The sequence below is a fragment of the Schistocerca serialis genome, chromosome 2 (assembly GCF_023864345.2).
Source record: "Schistocerca serialis cubense isolate TAMUIC-IGC-003099 chromosome 2, iqSchSeri2.2, whole genome shotgun sequence".
Lineage (NCBI taxonomy): Eukaryota > Metazoa > Arthropoda > Insecta > Orthoptera > Acrididae > Schistocerca > Schistocerca serialis.
The window spans coordinates 967,861,815-967,880,225 of record NC_064639.1 but is presented as its reverse complement, the minus strand read 5'-3'; the positions used below and the strand labels follow the sequence as shown (position 1 = coordinate 967,880,225).

Genomic DNA, 18,411 nt, shown 5'->3' with positions numbered 1-18,411 from the left:
GAAGCGGGTTCGATGAAGAACACACAGAAATGACGATGGCAAAAAGTGATAGAATTTGATGTGCATTATACAAAATTACAGCATCAGTGAGTGTTTGATCCCAATGAATGTCATCCTCAATCAAATGTAAACACTGACAGGCTTCTCAATATGTTGCACACAACTCACCATTGACAGTTTGTATAAATTCAAATGAAGTCCGAATGTGAACATTAACCAATAACAAATGTATGTAAAAACTTTGCTCAAATGAACTGTGTTAATGTATGTCATGGATCATGTGTTCCATGTGAAATATCTCGGCAACTCTTAGTAAACCAGTGTTTTGGCATGGTAGTCTTTCAGTTCTCTGCACTGTGTTCGCTACCATGAAAGAAACACATTGTCCATTCTCCAGGTGCACAGATCATTAGACCACAGTGTGATGACATTCGTGTATCGAGAATGAAAAGGGAGTGGGGGGGGGTCAGCCAAATTGGACGAGCCATTCTCAAGTGATGATTTTTCATACATCCAGCAAGTGGTTTTTATTTATATAGATTTAATCAGCAAGAGACAAATCTGAACATGAGATGCCTCTGAATAATCAGAATGAGAGAGTAAATTAACAAATTTGTATGAAGTTTTTCTTGATATTAAGCACTCACGTCAAGTTTCCAAGCAAAAAAGAAAATGTTAAACAAATTAGCAATAGCACTGTTCTAAAGAAAGTACTCTCTGGAAGATCCTCATTGATTATTCCAAATAATACATCTGAGCATACATTGCTAAATAGCAACATGTGCGAGCAGAAATTGATCACACTGAGCCTAAAAATGAATTATAAAAAATAGCACCCATGTTTCTTGATATCTTTATAAGAAAATGATGCTGATGAAATTTAACTAGTTTCAATGTTTTAAATGCCAGTGACAGAAATTTTCTAAAGGGCAATTATGTCTTCCTATTCTCTAAATTCAGAAATACTCATGTCCATCAGACTTCCAAGCTGTCCTTTGTGGTTACTCTTGTTGTGATTGTGAAAAGATTAGCAAATAGATACAAACAAGGAAAGTAAGATACCATACCATGATATACATCTCTAATCATCTCACAATAAAATCATTTAACTAGCCTCCTCACAGAAACTGCAACAGTATCTTCAAAAATATGAAGGGGCAATTTCAACTTATCTCCCGATTCATTCCCAATATCAAAGGACCACATTTATTTACTTATCTATCCATAAAAGGATCATCTAACAATTACATAGGCTTTGTCAAATTCATACAATGCCAATCAATGAGCCAAAACATATCACACAGCATATATAACACGCTTTAAGACAATAGGACAGGTAGCCTACAGGGATAGGACCATCCTAGCACTTGCCTTAACAGTTCAGGGAAACCACTTTAAAACCCAAATCAGCATGGCCAGACAGAGCAGCTCCATCCTCCTGAATATGAGATCAAAGTCCTAACAGCTGCACAGCCTAATTCGGAAATTCTCTAATGAAAAATGTTTCCTCATTTATACACAAATTGCTTCGTGTAACCTGCAATTTAAAGCACTGTTTCTTCTTCACTGCCCACAGACAATCATTAGTGACTTTGCACATTTTACTACTGCGAAAAATGCTCCAATTAGAGGACATGCTCTAGTATCCTACTCATATCTTTTCAGTTTCAGGCATTTTGCTGTTACAATTGAAAAAAGTATCAGATAAAGAAATAGAGAAGAAAGCAGTACAAATGAATGAACAAGTTTGTTGTCTACTAAAATTTGATGTAAAGAACAGGAAAAGAAATAATCAACTTCAAAGGAACAAAGAATTTAATGTCTCCTTTCCATTCATAACAGAACTAAGTAGAAGTAAGTGATCAGTATCATGTCAAGAAATACATTGGGTTTTCTTTCTTTCTTTATTTATTTTAAAAAATAACAAACAAAAAGAGAAAGATTTTGTGATTAAAGACATTTTTGACAGAACTAAGTAGAAGAAAGTGATCAGTATCTTCTTTTTAAGTAAAACAAAACATGAAATGAAAATACTAAGAAAGTATAACAAGAACAAAGTAGACTAATATGCAAGACAACTTAATGCACTGTAAAAAATAAAATGCTTAATTAACAGACTCTTACAAAAAGATATTAATGTACTGATCAAGTGTATCTTGCAAGTTGTCTTTCAACAGTAAACAAATTCCATCATATCTTTTTAATACTTATATCAATAAAGTATTGCACAAGAACAAAGTGTCTTACCATACCAGACGAATCTACATTCTAATCTGAAATATTGTATGATGATTATTCCCAACAAGATTAAAGTAAATTGTTCCTTACTTGCAGAGTGTGCTATTAAGGAACTATTCATTATGTCACTGTTAAATCATGACACCAAAATTACTTTTAACTTAACAAAATTAGTTGCACTGAAAAAGCCAATTGAAAGCCCTGTGAAGTAACTACCAAATTACTGGGATACAGAATCATATCACCAGTACTTAATGTCAAGTAGAAGTGGTTAACTTTACTCAGATCAAAAAACAAACATAAATATTATTTTAATAGTAACATGATTCCATTACGCCTTTGCATAAGCGGCCAGCACACTTAGATTTTCAAACATACCCGGCCGCCGAACCAACACCACATCTTCTGGATTGATAACAACACGCTCTGCTGGTGCCCTGTTTACTGGCAGTTCTCGGCTTATATTGATTACAACTTTCTTCAATTCATTGATATCATAACCAGCAGAGCCATCAGGCCCACGGAAAACGGGTCTTTCAAAAGTCTCTTCATACTTGCCCGAACTGGAACCCCTAAATCTAGACACACACACAAAGACCTCAATTAATTCACATAAGACAAAATGCAATGGAAATGAGTACAACAAGCACAAGTCATCATTACAGAAATTACCACTGAATTTATTAGCAAAATTGCAAACAATAATACACCACTACAGTCTTCTACAATTTTCAGTCAAGAAACCATCTCACACTACAGATTTATTTTGCTCAACTACCTGCATGTATCAGAAGCATCATGATATAAACAGATGCCTATAACCAAGTATTTACTAACAGAGATCAAAGGTTTCAATGTGGAGATTCGTAAGTGAATTTAGAAGGAAAAATATTAGAAAAGCGTGAGTAACACTAGCATCCATCTTGAGAATCTAGACTCTCCATGACCTCTGCCTGTTTTCAGTGTAGATACTGGTAAGATATCAGTCCCGAGAATTCAAAGACTATAGAAATCTCCACAGTAGTTCCTCAGGCTAGCCCGAACATACACTAAGAAGCAAGCAGGGGAACTTGAGTTCGTATACAGTGCACACTGCTTTTACACTTTCCAAATGCTTCTAAAAAATGGTGTAAAATGCAGGAAAATGTAAAATTTGGGATCTAACATTTTACGCAGTAAAAGTTACATACAGGACAGCCCCGCCCCTCCTCCTTGTTTTTTTTGCATTACATATACGATATACGTACATAATTGGCATCACAATACATCAGAGACTTGTTTATTATCTAATAACGGTTTATTATCTAATAAAAACCTATGATGAAATTGAAACTGATAACTGTCTGGGAAACAGACATGTTTGACTTAATTTCATGCATCATAATCAATGTTTTTGGGAAGCTTGCAGCTCTCATTCATCTTTAAGTAATGAAACACTGTACCAGTTATGTATTTTTTGTTGCCTAGTGCAACGCATTTCAAGAATTTATTCTCATCATCAATCGCAAATATTTACCTAAGTATTTTGTGTGGTGTTTGCATATGTGTTGTTCTACATCTCTTGTAGTGTAGACACCTTTTTGAGGTTATCAGGTACTGTGCCTCCTCAGTTATGCAGAAACACACACACACACACACACACACACACACACACACACACACACACACACACACATTTCCAATGTTTGTCTATGAAACATCACAAAAAACACAACACTTAAATAAACATTGCACTAGACACGAGAATAAATTCTCAAAGCAGATCTTGCGAAGCATAAAAACATACATAATTAATGCTGTGTTTAAACCAAATACATTCAAGACTGAACAACACAAAGTTAGCAAATGTGTCTACTAATGCTACAAGTGGCCAAACGACAAAACATGCTAAATATGGTTGGACAAATGTGTCACAATAATCACGCAGCTGCTCATGCACAGTAGACAGTTTGGAAATGGTTGTGATTGGTCATGGCACCTTTATTCAAACAAACCTCGTTATTCCCATCAGCCACCATGCTGAATAGAGTTTGGAAGCAGCAGGACATGCAGTATGAATTGTTACCCATTAATTGTTCAGATGTGCTGTTTAGGGCACTCTGGTGTCAAGAAGCTTAACCACATGAAGTTTGTAAATGCTACTTGATGGCAAATGTCATGCCAGTGACATTGTGTGTCAATTATTTCAGTTTTTTCTCCACGAACATTTTTCCATAAAGTGTCAATCATGGGAAAATTATAAATATGTCAATGCAAAAACCGGGTGTAAATTAACATTGTGAACATAGGCAATTTGATGGAATCAATAAAAAAAATTGTCATAAACAATGGGAAAACACTAATTCTGGGAATGTAAAATTGGGGGTTATACTGTATGTAGATACACAAGATTTAATAAAATATTTTTATTTACTTACTAAAACCTGACCACAACTTATGTTTTATGTTTGCTCGCAGTAGTGTTCATCTATCAGGCTTCTGACAGATCATGATTGCAATGTATGTTCTAATGGCAAAAATATATTTTTTAAATGATTAATGGAAAATCTCATATAAAGATGTGAACAAATACTAACAAAGAGATAGAGGGGCTGGCCAGTACTTACCTCAGCTCAGTACAGCCGATAGATACACAAAAAACAGAACCGAAAATTTACGTTCCTAGCTTTCGGAACAAATGTTCCTTCATCAGGGAGGAGAGAGGGGAAAGAAAGGGAAGAAGGGAAAGTGGATTCAGTTACTCACAACCCAGGTTATGAAGCAACAGGGAAAGGATGCCTCCATCCTTGCTACCCTCCCTGTTTTCCTTTCCCTGTTGCTTCATAACCTGGGTTGTGAGTAACTGAATCCACTTTCCCTTCTTCCCTTTCTTTCCCCTCTCTCCTCCCTGATGAAGGAACATTTGTTCCGAAAGCTAGGAACGTAAATTTTCGATTCTGGTTTTCGTGTATCTATCGGCTGTACTGAGCTGAGGTAAGTGCTGGCCAGCCCCTCTATCTCTTTGTTAAAATATATTTTTTATGTGATATAATTACAGTTTAACTATTTTCAGATGTTTTTACTTAACTTTTATTGTCAAACCATGCTTCTTGCCCAATTTCATGATTATACGTCAACAGGAAGTACCCTACAGGTTTCGATGAGTGGGTTTCCTAGTTCCAAAATGTGTGACCATTATGTCATATCTTTTGATTGCATGGACTTATACGGTTAAATGTTTTACACTGCCAAGGGTTCATAGATTTTAATATGCAAAATAAATTTGAACTTGATGCGCAAAAATGTTCCACAGAAAATGGGGTCTTAACATATGGAAAGACAAACAAATGGATAAAAAAACAATAAAAATACTCTTTTCATATGATATAATCACGAATTAACAATTTTCAGATTTTTCCTTTACTTGTAATGTGAAACAGTGCATCTTTACAAATGTTATGATTTAGGTGATTGGGAAGTAACCTACAGGTTTTGATGAGCAAGTTTTCAAGTATTAAAATATGTGATATAAATGGCCATATTTTTTGACTGATGGACTTAGATGCCTAAAATATTTATACTGTCAATAGACCAAAGGCCTTAACATGTGACATAAATTTGTACCTGATATGTCTAACTGTTCCTGAGAAATAGGGTTCTTAACAGACAGACAGACAGACAGGTAGGCAGGCAGGCAGGCAGGCAGGCAGACAACAAAGTGATCTTATAAGGGTTCTGCTTTTACAGACAGAGGCATGGAACCCTAAAAATAACAGAAGTTCTTCATTTGTACAATATAACTTCACCGATCTTTTTTTTAGCAGTACATGGATTTTCTACCAAAATTCATTTCAATATTTTTTTCAAGTTTTTATGCAATTATTTCAAGTGGTTTCCTTTCACATTTGTGAATGAATGGTATTAACTGCACTTTGTGTGTGTTTTCATTGCTCATTACAGGAAAGTCTCCTTCACTTTATAGAATCAGCTTTGCTGCCAACATACTTCAGCTCAGTTGTAAAATTATGTGAAGCACGTCTTTGTTGTTCTGCTTCTTGAAATTTCTACAAAACATAACTATCCTTTTCAAAAATAAGTTCTTTCACAGTTCTTCAAAAAACCCGACTGTGCAATGAGCACTGAAATTAACACATTTAATCTCAGTAGTCACGTTAGCCTTTTTAGGTGAACTGTATGGGATAAAACAAATTGTATGAATATGTGACAAGTTAAAATGTTTGCCAGACTGAGATTCAAACAATAATCCATGCCATTCATGGACAGTAATCTACCAATTATGCTATTTGAGAATATACTTTGCAAGCTAACTCAAAGCTTCATCTCTCATCGGTTCATCTTCTTCCATTCCCTTTGTTTCCCTTCCAAACTCTGCACAGGCTCTGTTACTGTGTGTTGAGACTTGTCATATATAATCAACTTGGCGTATACCTGGTATAAACTAGAAGAACTCATTATCATGTTGTAACAAGTGGAACAGAGAGTAATAATCACAATTCAAACTCTGGAGAATATACTGTGGCACTGATTGTTTTGTTGCCTACATGCACAATGGAATTTTTCTTTCCTCTAACAGATCAAACTATTTCACAGCATAATAATGCTTAATAATATAACAGACTCAAAATGCTTAGGAAAATAACGGTAGTATATGAAACACATGCAATTCTAATGTAAGAAGAAAAATCAAGTTATGACTTCATGACATTTATCATATCACTAATTTTTATTGCATGACTGTTTCAACCCTCCCTCCCCCAAGTTCAACTCAGCTGAGGCTCCCCAACCTCTTTCAAGGCAACAATTACAGTCACAAATTTCCGATGTATGCAACGGAAGTCCAGTCCACAGTTAGGAATTAAGTCTTTTGCTCACAACCACAATTACCACCACTGTGATGAGGACTGGGTCCACAGCCTTTTCAAAATTATTATATTTAATCATTCTGCTTACAGCCTTTGAAAATATTTATTGGCCTACATTTTATTTAAACCAGCTGTTATTTTCAAGCATGATGAAATAAAACATTGTCTCATATGAAATACACTGGAATTAAAAATAAAGTAACCAAATATTAAAATTGAAATAAAATACAATGCTAAACTCTTGCAAAACTGGTCCTCAGTAGCTCAGTTTTTGAGTAATCCGGCCCGTATCTGACCTCTACTCTACTAACAAGGGAACCTCCCCATCGCAACCCCCTCAGATTTAGTTATAAGTTGGCACAGTGGATAGGCCTTGAAAAACTAAACACAGATCAATCGAGAAAACAGGAAGAAGTTGTGTGGAACTATGAAAAAATAAGCAAAATATAGAAACTGAGTAGTCCATGTGCAAGTTAGGCAACATCAAGGAGAGTGTGAGCTCAGGAGCCCCGTGGTCCCGTGGTTAGCGAGAGCAGCTGCAGAATGAGAGGTCCATGGTTCAAGTCTTCCCTCGGCTGAAAAGTTTACTTTCTCTATTTTTGCAAAGTTATGATCTGTCCGTTCGTTCATTGACGTCTCTGTTCACTGTAATAAGTTTAGTGTCTGTGTTTTGCGACCGCACCGCAAAACTGTGCGATTAGTAGACGAAAGGACGTGCCTCTCCAATGGGAGCCGAAAACATCTGATCGCAAGGTCATAGGTCAACCGATTCCTCCACAGGAAAACACATCTGATATATTCTATACAACACTGGTGACGGCATGTGCGTCACATGACAGGAATATGTTGTCAACCCACCTAACTTGTACACTTGGCGAATGGGTAAAAAGATTCTTCTACCTTGCCCGATTTAGATTTTCTTGTGGATGTGACAATCACTCCCAAAAAAGTGATGAAAACACAAGCGTTTGTCACATAAACTGAAAGTTAAAACTTTTCACCCGAGGCAAGGCTTGAACCAAGGACCTCTCGTTCTGCAGCTGCTCGCGCTAACCACAGGACCACCGCACTCTTGAGCTTGCGTGTTCCTTATTGTTGCTTATCTAGCACATGGACTACTCAGTGTATATTTTGCTTATTTTTTCATAGTTCCACACAACTTCTTCCTGTTTTCTCGATTGATCTGTGTTCAGCTTTTCAAGGCCTATCCACTGTGCCAACTTATAACTAAATCTGAGGGGGGTGCGATGGGGAGGTTCCCTTGTAACGACAAATGATGTGCACAATAATGAATAATGGATAATCAACTAATAATGGATTACGGTGTACAACAATGTAGCTAGTTAATTAGGAGCAGGAGAAATTGACAATGAATGTGTTGCTAAGTAGCTGAATGATCAAATTATAACAGATGAAGAAATAATTAGAGCGGAGAAAAGTAATGATGAAAGTGATTACGGAGGGGACATTGGAGGAGAGAGCATGAAGATTTCTCGTGACGCTGGTGGTGAAGCTGCAGACATCTTCCTGAAGTATATTATGCAATAATCAGATACATGCAGTACAGATGTAATGATTTTAAAGTGGTTGCATACCAACATCACGTGATTATCATCATTGCAACAACTAAAAATTTGGGACACGTTTCATAGTGAGTGATACTACTGTAATTATATACACGCAAGAACTAAGTTTTCAATGAAAAGAATGTACCTTGCAATTTAAGTGTAGTCCCTGTGTGTGTAAGTTTCCCACACACTCAATAATCCAGCATTTCCCTCAATCACACATCATACACTATGTGACCAAACGTATCTGGACACCCTCAAAAACATACATCTTTCATATTAGGTGCATTGTGCTGCCACCTACTGCCAGATACTCCGCATCAGTGACCTCGGTAGTCATTAGACATCATGAGAGAGCAGAATGGGATGCTCCACGGAACTCACGGATTTCAAACGTGGTCAGGTGAATGGGTGTCACTTGTGTCATACATCTGTACGCAAGATTTCCACACTCTTAAACATCCCTAGGTCCACTGTTTCTGATGTGATAGTGAAATGGAAACATGAAGGGACACGTACAGCACAAAAGCATACAGGCCAACCTCATCTGTTGACTGACAGAGACCGCCAACAGTTGAAGACGGTCGTAATGTGTAATAGGCAGACATCTATCCAGACCATCACACAGGAATTCCAAACTGCTTCAGAATCCACTGCAAGTACTATGACAGTTACGGGGGAGGTGAGAAAACTTGGATTTCATGGTCGAGTGGCTGCTCAGAAGCCACACATCACACCGGTAAATGCCAAACGAAGCCTCACTTGGTGTAAGGAGTGTAAACATTGGAGAATTGAACAGTGGAAAGACGTTGTGTGGAGTAATGAATCACAGCACACAATGTGGCGATCCGATTGCAGGGTGTGGGTATGGCGAATGCCCGCTGAATGTCATCTGCCAGTGTGTGTAGTGCCAACAGTAAAATTCAGAGGTGGTGGTGTTATGGTGTGGTCATGTTTTTCATGGCAACTTCGTGCCAGGCCTCACAGACCGACATTGATACCTCTCCTCAGTGCAGCACTCCATGAAGAATGGGCTACCACTCTGCCACAAACCTTCCAGCATCTGAGTGACGGTATGCCTGAAAGAGTGGAAGCTATCAGCAAGGCTAAGGATGGGCCAACACCATACTGAATTCCAGTATTACCGATGGAGGGTGCCACAAACTTTTAAGTCATTTTGAGCCAGGTGTCCGGATACTTTTGATCACATAGTGTAATGTGCACATATAGTGAGTCTACTGTACTTCCTTGGGATGTTTAAGAACTCTTTCCAACGTTACGTTGTGGCACGCTGGAACATAGTTTCCAGAAGTCTGAACGAAATATGTATGTTGTGATAAGTATACATTATCGCCACACACTATTTAAGCATGAGCCATGTGGCTAACACTTAGCAATCAGTTACAATACTGCACTTGATTGCAGATCTAGATTTCAGCTACAATAGTGCTATCATCAGTGCTAAGAAATAGAAAGGACTCTGACAATGGAAGGCATAATACGAATCTACACCACAATTATAGAGGACTGGAGACTCCACGCTGTATGAAGTCAGTGGTACAGACTCAACAAGCTTGTAAATGTACATTATTACCTGGCCTTAGCACGTACACAGTTTAATTCAAAACTGAGGCTGCTGTTTACAGATCTCTACAATCAGCCACATAATACGTCATAGAGGGTGATATCTGTGTATGACTAGTAGTTCAAACAAATTCTGTATTAAAACAAAATTAGACAAATAGCAATTATAATAAAACAGCAGTTTTGCATAAAACAGGTTACAAGGTAAAGTATGAATGATATAATGACTTAGTGGAAGAACCCACTGCTCCTGGTGTGAAACATGACTTAACATTTATGTTCAATTAAAAAAAAAAAAACCCATGATTATAGCTTGATATAAGTAGGTCACAATTATTATTTTTATTTTATTATACATTCCCTTGTACAAAACACAAAAAACTACATGTTAACACCAGCCACGATAAGACATGAATTACAGAGTCATGGCTGTTGTGAAAAAGTGACAAAGATCTCTCTCATATGATGACCTACACTAAAAACAATATTATCCAAGATAATGCCAATAGTTACAGGATAAGCAAAATAATTTTGCAACCACAAATTTTGTTCTCATTTGATAAGCTATCAAGTGGCATTAAATAGAGATGAATATGCTAGGCAAAATATGTGCCTCCTGGATTGTAACTACCTCTGCCACCAGGAAGGTGGGGTTTAAAAAGTTTCCAAAAAGCAAGTGTTTCTCACTGCCATCTGCTCAGTGAGCAGAGCATTGCCATATCTCAGATGGAAAAAAATCTCTATCTCCTCCAGGAGGTCCATAAATGAGCCCTCTAAACCTCTATGTAGCATCCTCAAATGCAAGGCCAAAGATCTAACACTGTTTCCACTTTCAATTATGTGGACAGCAATGTTACATTTTTCACCTATATCCTTCATTTAACAATGCTATATGTTCACTGTACCTAACTAGTCGCTGTCCCATAAACCCTACAACAGGCATCACAGTCTGAACATTCCAATCCATTCTTGATTTATAATAAACATTTCTTCGGTCAACACTATTAAAATGCAACCAAGGTTATTCAAGGTCGAAAATATTTTAAAACTGATGCCACTCTTTTACTTATTTAACCTTAATACAATAAACGGACATATCTGACACTATTGTTTTCTAATTTATTGCTCACAATAGGTATAGCTTCTCAAAGTCTTATAATTTTAATCATATTGTAATTATTACTTACATAATACAGTGGATAATTATTCAGCTTTGCAATGTATTTAATGGTATTTAATTCCTGCTCAGCCTGTGATAATGGAAGCTTAAATAAGAAACTGATAACAGAATTAAAAAAGGCTTTTCATGCTGACTTGGTTGGGGTGCACTCAGCCTCGTGATGCCAATTGAGGAGCTACTCGAGCAAATAGTAGCGGCTCCAGTCAAAGAAAACCATCATAACGACCGGGAGAGTGGTGTGCTGACCACACGCACCTCCTATCCGCATCCTCAACTGAGGATGACACCAGCGGTCAGATGGTCCCAATGGGCCACTTGTGGCCTGAAGACGGAGTGTTTTATGCTGACTTGGTTAGTTTGAATGAATATTTACAATCCATCAGGACAAGTATTTTTCCAAAAAATCCCACATACATACTTCCCATTTTCACTTCTGATATCCATATCTAAAAAATTTTAGAGCCCCACTAATCTCCACTTCACAACTAACTTTTATTTTTTTGAAATTTTAAACATGATATTGGCTGTGATCCAGCAACCGTATGCTATTTAATTACAGAATGTATATACAGCCACTTCAGTTGCACAGAATTTTGGCAATTGACCATGGTTTCGATAGCACTAGAGCAATCTTCATCAGCATAAAAAGTTATGTGGAACAACAAAAAATCTGACGTAGATTGAAATAATATACACTTAATAGGATTACTTCCATAAATTACATACAAACAGAATGTACTTACATGTAATCACACCATGGTTTAAAACGTCTGAGGAAAAGTGCTCCTGTCAAACAGAAATGCCATAGGAATAAAAACTAACGTGTCAAAGTATAACATAATTGCCAACCAGATAAAATTCTCCATGGAACATAAAGACAACCGCAAGGTCGCTTAGGACCAAGAGCGGCATATTATAGCCGCTACCGTCAGACTGAACTGCTAACATGCTGAGGCAGCCACGAAAACAGATTTGTGCCATCTAGCAGGAAGTAATCGAAATACAGATAACTTAAGAGCAAATGAGGCACTGGAAAGTCAGTTTTAAAGATTACTGGTAACAAACGGGAACCAGTGTATGAAGGTCACAACATAATGTAACAGTCTTTTTTATTATTTTTTATTCAGATTGCTGAAATTAAGTCCAGTTTCGCTCAGTTCAAGAAGAGAATTATCAAAAACTGTGGAACTCAAAGTTCAAAGTAGTTGCCGACATCAGAGATTGGCAATGTAATCGGCCAATTACTCTGAAGAGTAAATTCCATCACTTGTGACGATGCTCTTGCAAAACTGAACGAAACTGGTCGATAACAAAAATTGAGTGTGACTTGTGGTGGTATCTAGTGCACAAAATTCCACTTACATCAAAAATCCCCATCATCATCCAATAAGATATTCCAGAAACAATTTTAAGGATATGCTATTTTTTGTGTTAGTCTGTTCATTCAAGATATGTTCTGGCTGGTCTCTAAATGCACTACAAAATCTCAATCTCTTCTAATTAATCAAACTGCCTCTTTATTCCCACTCCTATGAAGAACTCCTAAGGAATTTTTAAGTTCGCAGTAGTCTTGTTTGGTAGTCTGAAGATGGTTCCCAAATGAAGATCTACAATTGTCGGAGATGTTAAAGTGTTCCCCCAAATCTAATGGTAAAACTTCTACCTGTTTGTTTTTTAGTACTCTGCACAGTTCATTTTTAAACAGCTAAATACATGAATTGTTTGATATCTCTGATACTATGTCATACGGTCTTACCTAATGTAATTTAAGTGCAGTAGCGGATTCATACTTTGGTATTCCAGAACTGTGTAGTTATTCTGTCAGACACAGAAACACTTTAGGATGAAGGGATTTAGTTTTGACCTCTTTTTTCCTTTCTGAGACAATCTCATCAGTTGTACTGTGCTTATGTAATTTTGCAGAAAACTGCCTTTGTTCACTTAATTCTGAATGCACATCTGGCAAACCATATGATACTGTCTCTACATACTAGTATCTTCGTACTCCCAAGTTCAATGTTGCATTCCAAAAACTACTCACTATATGAGCAATTCGTCCTGTGAATATTATGAATCAAATTTACATAAAGTGGGAACCTGTTTCTGTAGCCACCATGTGATAAGCTCACACGGTGAGGGGAATCTTGAGTATACTTAGCCTAAAATACATATTCACATTCAGACTGTTGGAAATTATGTTCTACATATTCACATTCAGATTGTTGGAAACTATGCCCTTTAACATCTCAAGGAAGCACTCCTTTTTCAATTTTAACAACCTGTTAATTTATTTTTAATGCCAGTGCATTTCATATGGTGGTAATGTTTTATCCCAATATGCTTGAAAATGACAAAATTTCTGAATTGTAATTGCAATAAATATTTTCCACAGCCATGCTGGGAAGGTCTATACTAAATAATCCAATACCAAAGCCAGTCAGCTCTTTGCCACCACTATGAACTGACATCGAGTGGCAGGCTCTGCTTATCATGGGGATAGCTATATCACCTGACAATTCTAAAAAGCTATTCACATATCACACGAGTTTCAATGGCTGTGATTACTCTTTAAACAAGGTCAACCAGTGTTAACCACAGATGAGAGACCTCGTAAGTTTATTAAAGCAGTATAGAGGCTAATGTTGTAGAATGACCACTTAATAAGTTTCATTTCCCAAGCATTACATTTTGTTCACATTTATCTAAGAAACAGAAAGGAACACAAGACGATGTCCATGATACCTAACAGTAGGTCGCAACTGGGAACCTAGTGCCATTGATACAAATAAGTTCTTCTGTGGTGGAATCTGAGCAATCCCAAGAGTCAAGCCAAGATATACAGGCAACAGCTGGCTACAACAGTTAATATAAATGCAGCCCTTCTGGGACTTTCAAGCTATATAAATGCTCAATTATATAAAATATTGCATCTTATGGAGGAGTAGCAACAAATGCCAAAGAAACATATGACATGGCAAGCAACAACTTTGCTGATTAAAAAAGTCGTTCTTTACTTAAAATTTGTATTATATTACACATACCTTTCACCAACATTTCTAGTCACATGTTCCACATCTACACCAGCTGCAACACCGTACGGGTCTGAAGGACCAGCATACTGTGGTGGAGATACTTCTTCAGCATATGCAGGAGACACCATGCGTGTAGCACTTGTGTGGGAACCACTAGCTGCTGTAGGACTCTTTGACCTGCAATAGAAAACAATGCCGAACACATTTTTGTGGTCCGCTTGGTTTGGTACACACAAGACATCAACCATACATTAATCTGAGCAATTGTACAGTTGTTGTTGATGATGATGTGACGTAAATATAGGCTAGAAACTAATACAGCACAAACATGACCAGTGGCAATTAATACAGCAAATACTCTACACAACTGTTCTGGCTTACTGCAGCTGAGCACTTTTCACTTGTCACATTCCCCTTTACCCTTTATTTGGTAAAAGACTCAATTTCTTCATAAATGAATGGCTAACCACTGACTAAAGTAAAAATCTTTTGCTACAAATAGAAAGCAGGCCTGATTTCACATATGTATGTATCACGACTGATTCTCTACAAGGCGTTGCTCCATCTACAAAGGATGAGTTTCAAGTAACGTTTTGGAATTCAAGGCTTGAACAACTCATCTTCCAAAGATCCAAAACCAAACTAGCAAAGTTTTATCCTGACTCAGAACACAAAAATATGAATCTCTTGTTTTTGTAATGTGCACATAAATAATGGCTCACTGTTGGTAATAGCTGTGTATTGTTCACATCCACAGCTGCAGCCATAGACCAAGAATCAAAGTGTCATTTATGGTGGCGATTGCTAATCAACATTACTCTTGTCCCCCTGCCCCACCTCTCCATTCAAACCATAAATGTTGTGTGGGAAGAATAATAACTTGAACAATTCCATATGTGGCATATTTTCTCAAATTCTTATAACTGCAATCTTTATTAGGTGAAAGTGTAGCGAAAAGTGAACAAATTATAATGATGCACTGTAAAAAAATGTTACTAAAGTATTAAAAATAGCCTTTCACACAGTAAAAAAAAATGTTTACTTGCAGTGAGTCACACGGGAGTTTATGTGTAATCTCTCTCAAACTATCATGTTTATCAAATAGATACCTCACAAATTGTTAAGAGCAATTCACAGTGGACATTATACAACATCAGGTCAAAACATTTCACAATGTTTTTGAAATGTTGCACCCACATCAACCACTGATAGGACAGCTCATCACATAGTATATTCTCTGGAAAAAAATTGTTTGCTTAACGAGAGAGTGGCATCATATATCAGATTTACCAAGATTAGATGAAGCAACTTACGGAAGGCAAACACGGACATTCACTACTGTGTTTACATATGAAGCTGAACTGATTTTGTTAGCTTCATCAAATTTCAGTTGGGCGTCAGTTATCTTATGTCAAAGGTGTGTAAATCAGATGTTCAGACTCCATCTGCACAATGAAGTGATGTTAACAACACTTTTAACATACAAATATATTTTATTTCCTTATGCTTGTATTGAACTAATAGGGCTCTTCCATAATACACAGTCAATAAACTGATTTTATTTTGTCAGTTAAAAAAATAAAGCTTTACAGCAGAAAATAAACAAGGAACTGTGAAAAAGAAAAACAAAGAGAAAACAATAATAGCAACGTTAAGTCAGTAGACCTGACACTGCATTATGGAGGGTCTTCTTCCTGTAAAAAATATCAGTGCGTCAATGGGCAGTGGCAAATATGAAGCCAAGTGAGGATTACTAAGTCCCTTTGTGGAGTCTGAAAGGCCATGCACCATGGGCGAATAAAAGGTTTGACCAACTGCAGCTTGTTACCCACTTAGAGCTACTGCCGTTCTCTCTCTCAGCCAACACCCACTTTGTCACACATGACACAACAGACTGCAGGGGGATGTAAAGTTAAGGTGTGGCATTTTTCTGGCAGGCTGCTTTCATTGGTCTCTCAACTACATCATTCTCTTCAATTCCCGTGTGTCCAGGGACCCAGTGGAAGGTCAACTGTTTCTTCTGCCTATGCAGAAGGTGGATAGTGTCATGGACCATCAGAACTATCCTACCTGCTGGTAAAATTTGCTGAACAGCTTGCAGAGCACTAAGAGCGTCAGTGCAGACAAGAAACTTCTCTCTACCAACAAGTGTCCTGTGCTCAAGTGCATTTTTGACCGCCCACAGCATAGTACACTGAGAAGTGGCTTGGAATGGGGAGTTTAGTGAGAAAATGTGGGAACACCTAACATTGTCCGCTTGCTTCGATCCACTGGTTAAAACCAACATGTGATCCAGAACTCTGATAAGCTGTCACTAAAACCTCATTTTAAAACTAAATGCTTGTTGTACTCCGCCATGTCCTAGTTCAGAATAAGCCTGCCATTCTTCCAGGGAGAATATTTGCTCCATCTCTGTTTAACAACTGGATATCTGCAACACCAATTTGCTCAAGATGTTCTTTCGCATGGACAGAAAAAGGCTTTGTAGCACACTATCCGGTAAACTGGGACTGTACGCATTGTTCAGCTCCTACATTGACAACAAGATGGTGTCTCAGCTTTCCTGCCTGTGTAAAGGAGCATCTGGTGTCAGCAAATATGCTGGCTTGACCAAATCCAATGACACCATTAGTTGTTAGCGATTGCACATTACTTGTACCATATGATCTTTACTTTTTAGTGTTTGGAAAGGTTCACAGTATGGCAGTTTTTACAGTGGGTACACGCTGCGTCTTTCCTTAACATCACATGCAAGCAGGATGCAAATCAGGTTTAGTTTAAATACATACTGCAATGGTTGTGACAATTAGTTACCTTTGAGATTGGGCGTGGTGAGTTGATGTTATTCAAGAATCTCTTTAACGCAACGAAGACACTATTAATAGCACCTCACTGAGTTTGAATGAGGTCATGCAATTGGGCTACAAGGAACTGGATGCTCCTTCTATAATATTGCAGAAATACTTGGCAGGAATGTTTAAAGCAAAGACGTTTTTTGTCGCGGCAAGATCTATTTACGAAATTTCAGTCACCAACTTTCTCTTCCGAATGCGAAAATATGTTGTTGAGCCCAACCTACATAGGTAGGAATGATCATCAAAATAAAATAAGAGAAATAAGAGCTCGAACAGAAAGGTTTATGTGTTCGTTTTTCCTGCGCGCTGTTCGGGAGTGGAATGGTAGGGAGATAGTATGATTGTGGTTCGATGAACCCTCTGCCAAGCACTTAAATGTGAATTGCAGAGTAATCATGTAGATGTAGAATTATACATGACTGCTGGCAGTGGTGGTCACGAGAATGTATGGTCGTGAGAAAATCAGTGTGCAGCCAGCCACATGGCACTACCGAGAAGGGAGAGACCATCATATTCGGCATATGGCTGTGGTGCACTGTATTGCATCTGCAGCAGCAATTTCAGCAGTAGTTGGCAACATAGTGACGCTACAAACTGTTACAAATAGTACAAAGATACAAGATGACTTAGACAAAATTTCCAGTCAATGTGATTAATGGCAGTTAAGCCCTAATTGTATAAAAATGTAAGCTAATGTGGATGCATAGGAAAAATCTGTAATGTTTTGATACCTTATAACTAGCATCCTGCTTGACACAGTCAAGTCATTTAAATATCCAGCTGTAAAGCTGCAAAGCGGTGTGGGGTGGAAAGAGCACGTGAGATCTGCAGTAAAGAAGGTGAATGTTCAACCTCAGTTTACTGGCAGAATTTTTGAAAGTGTGGTTCACCTGTAAAGAAGACTGCCTGTAGGAAGCTGGTGCGACCTACTCTTGAGTATTGCTTGAATGTTTAGGACCCATACCAGGTTGGATTGAAGGAAGACATCAGAGCAGTTCAGAGGCAAGCTGCTACGTTTGTAACCAGTAGGTTTGAACAAACCGTAAGAGATGCTTCGGGAACTCAAATGGGAATCCCTGGAGGGAAGGCAAC

The 18,411-nt window shown here is 37.6% G+C and overlaps 1 protein-coding gene across 6 annotated transcripts in view; it reads right to left on the bottom strand.

Annotated features, from left to right (window-relative positions):
- Positions 1-18,411, bottom strand: part of LOC126458365 (serine/arginine repetitive matrix protein 1-like) — a 178,048-nt gene that overhangs the window by 103,706 nt on the left and 55,931 nt on the right. For all 6 annotated transcript variants that reach the window (XM_050095340.1, XM_050095339.1, XM_050095336.1 and 3 more), the window contains 2 exons: positions 14,474-14,641; positions 2,617-2,816 (listed from right to left, as the gene is read on the bottom strand). In XM_050095340.1, coding sequence (XP_049951297.1) covers positions 2,617-2,816; positions 14,474-14,641 — 368 coding nt within the window. The remainder of the gene's footprint in view (positions 1-2,616; positions 2,817-14,473; positions 14,642-18,411) is intronic.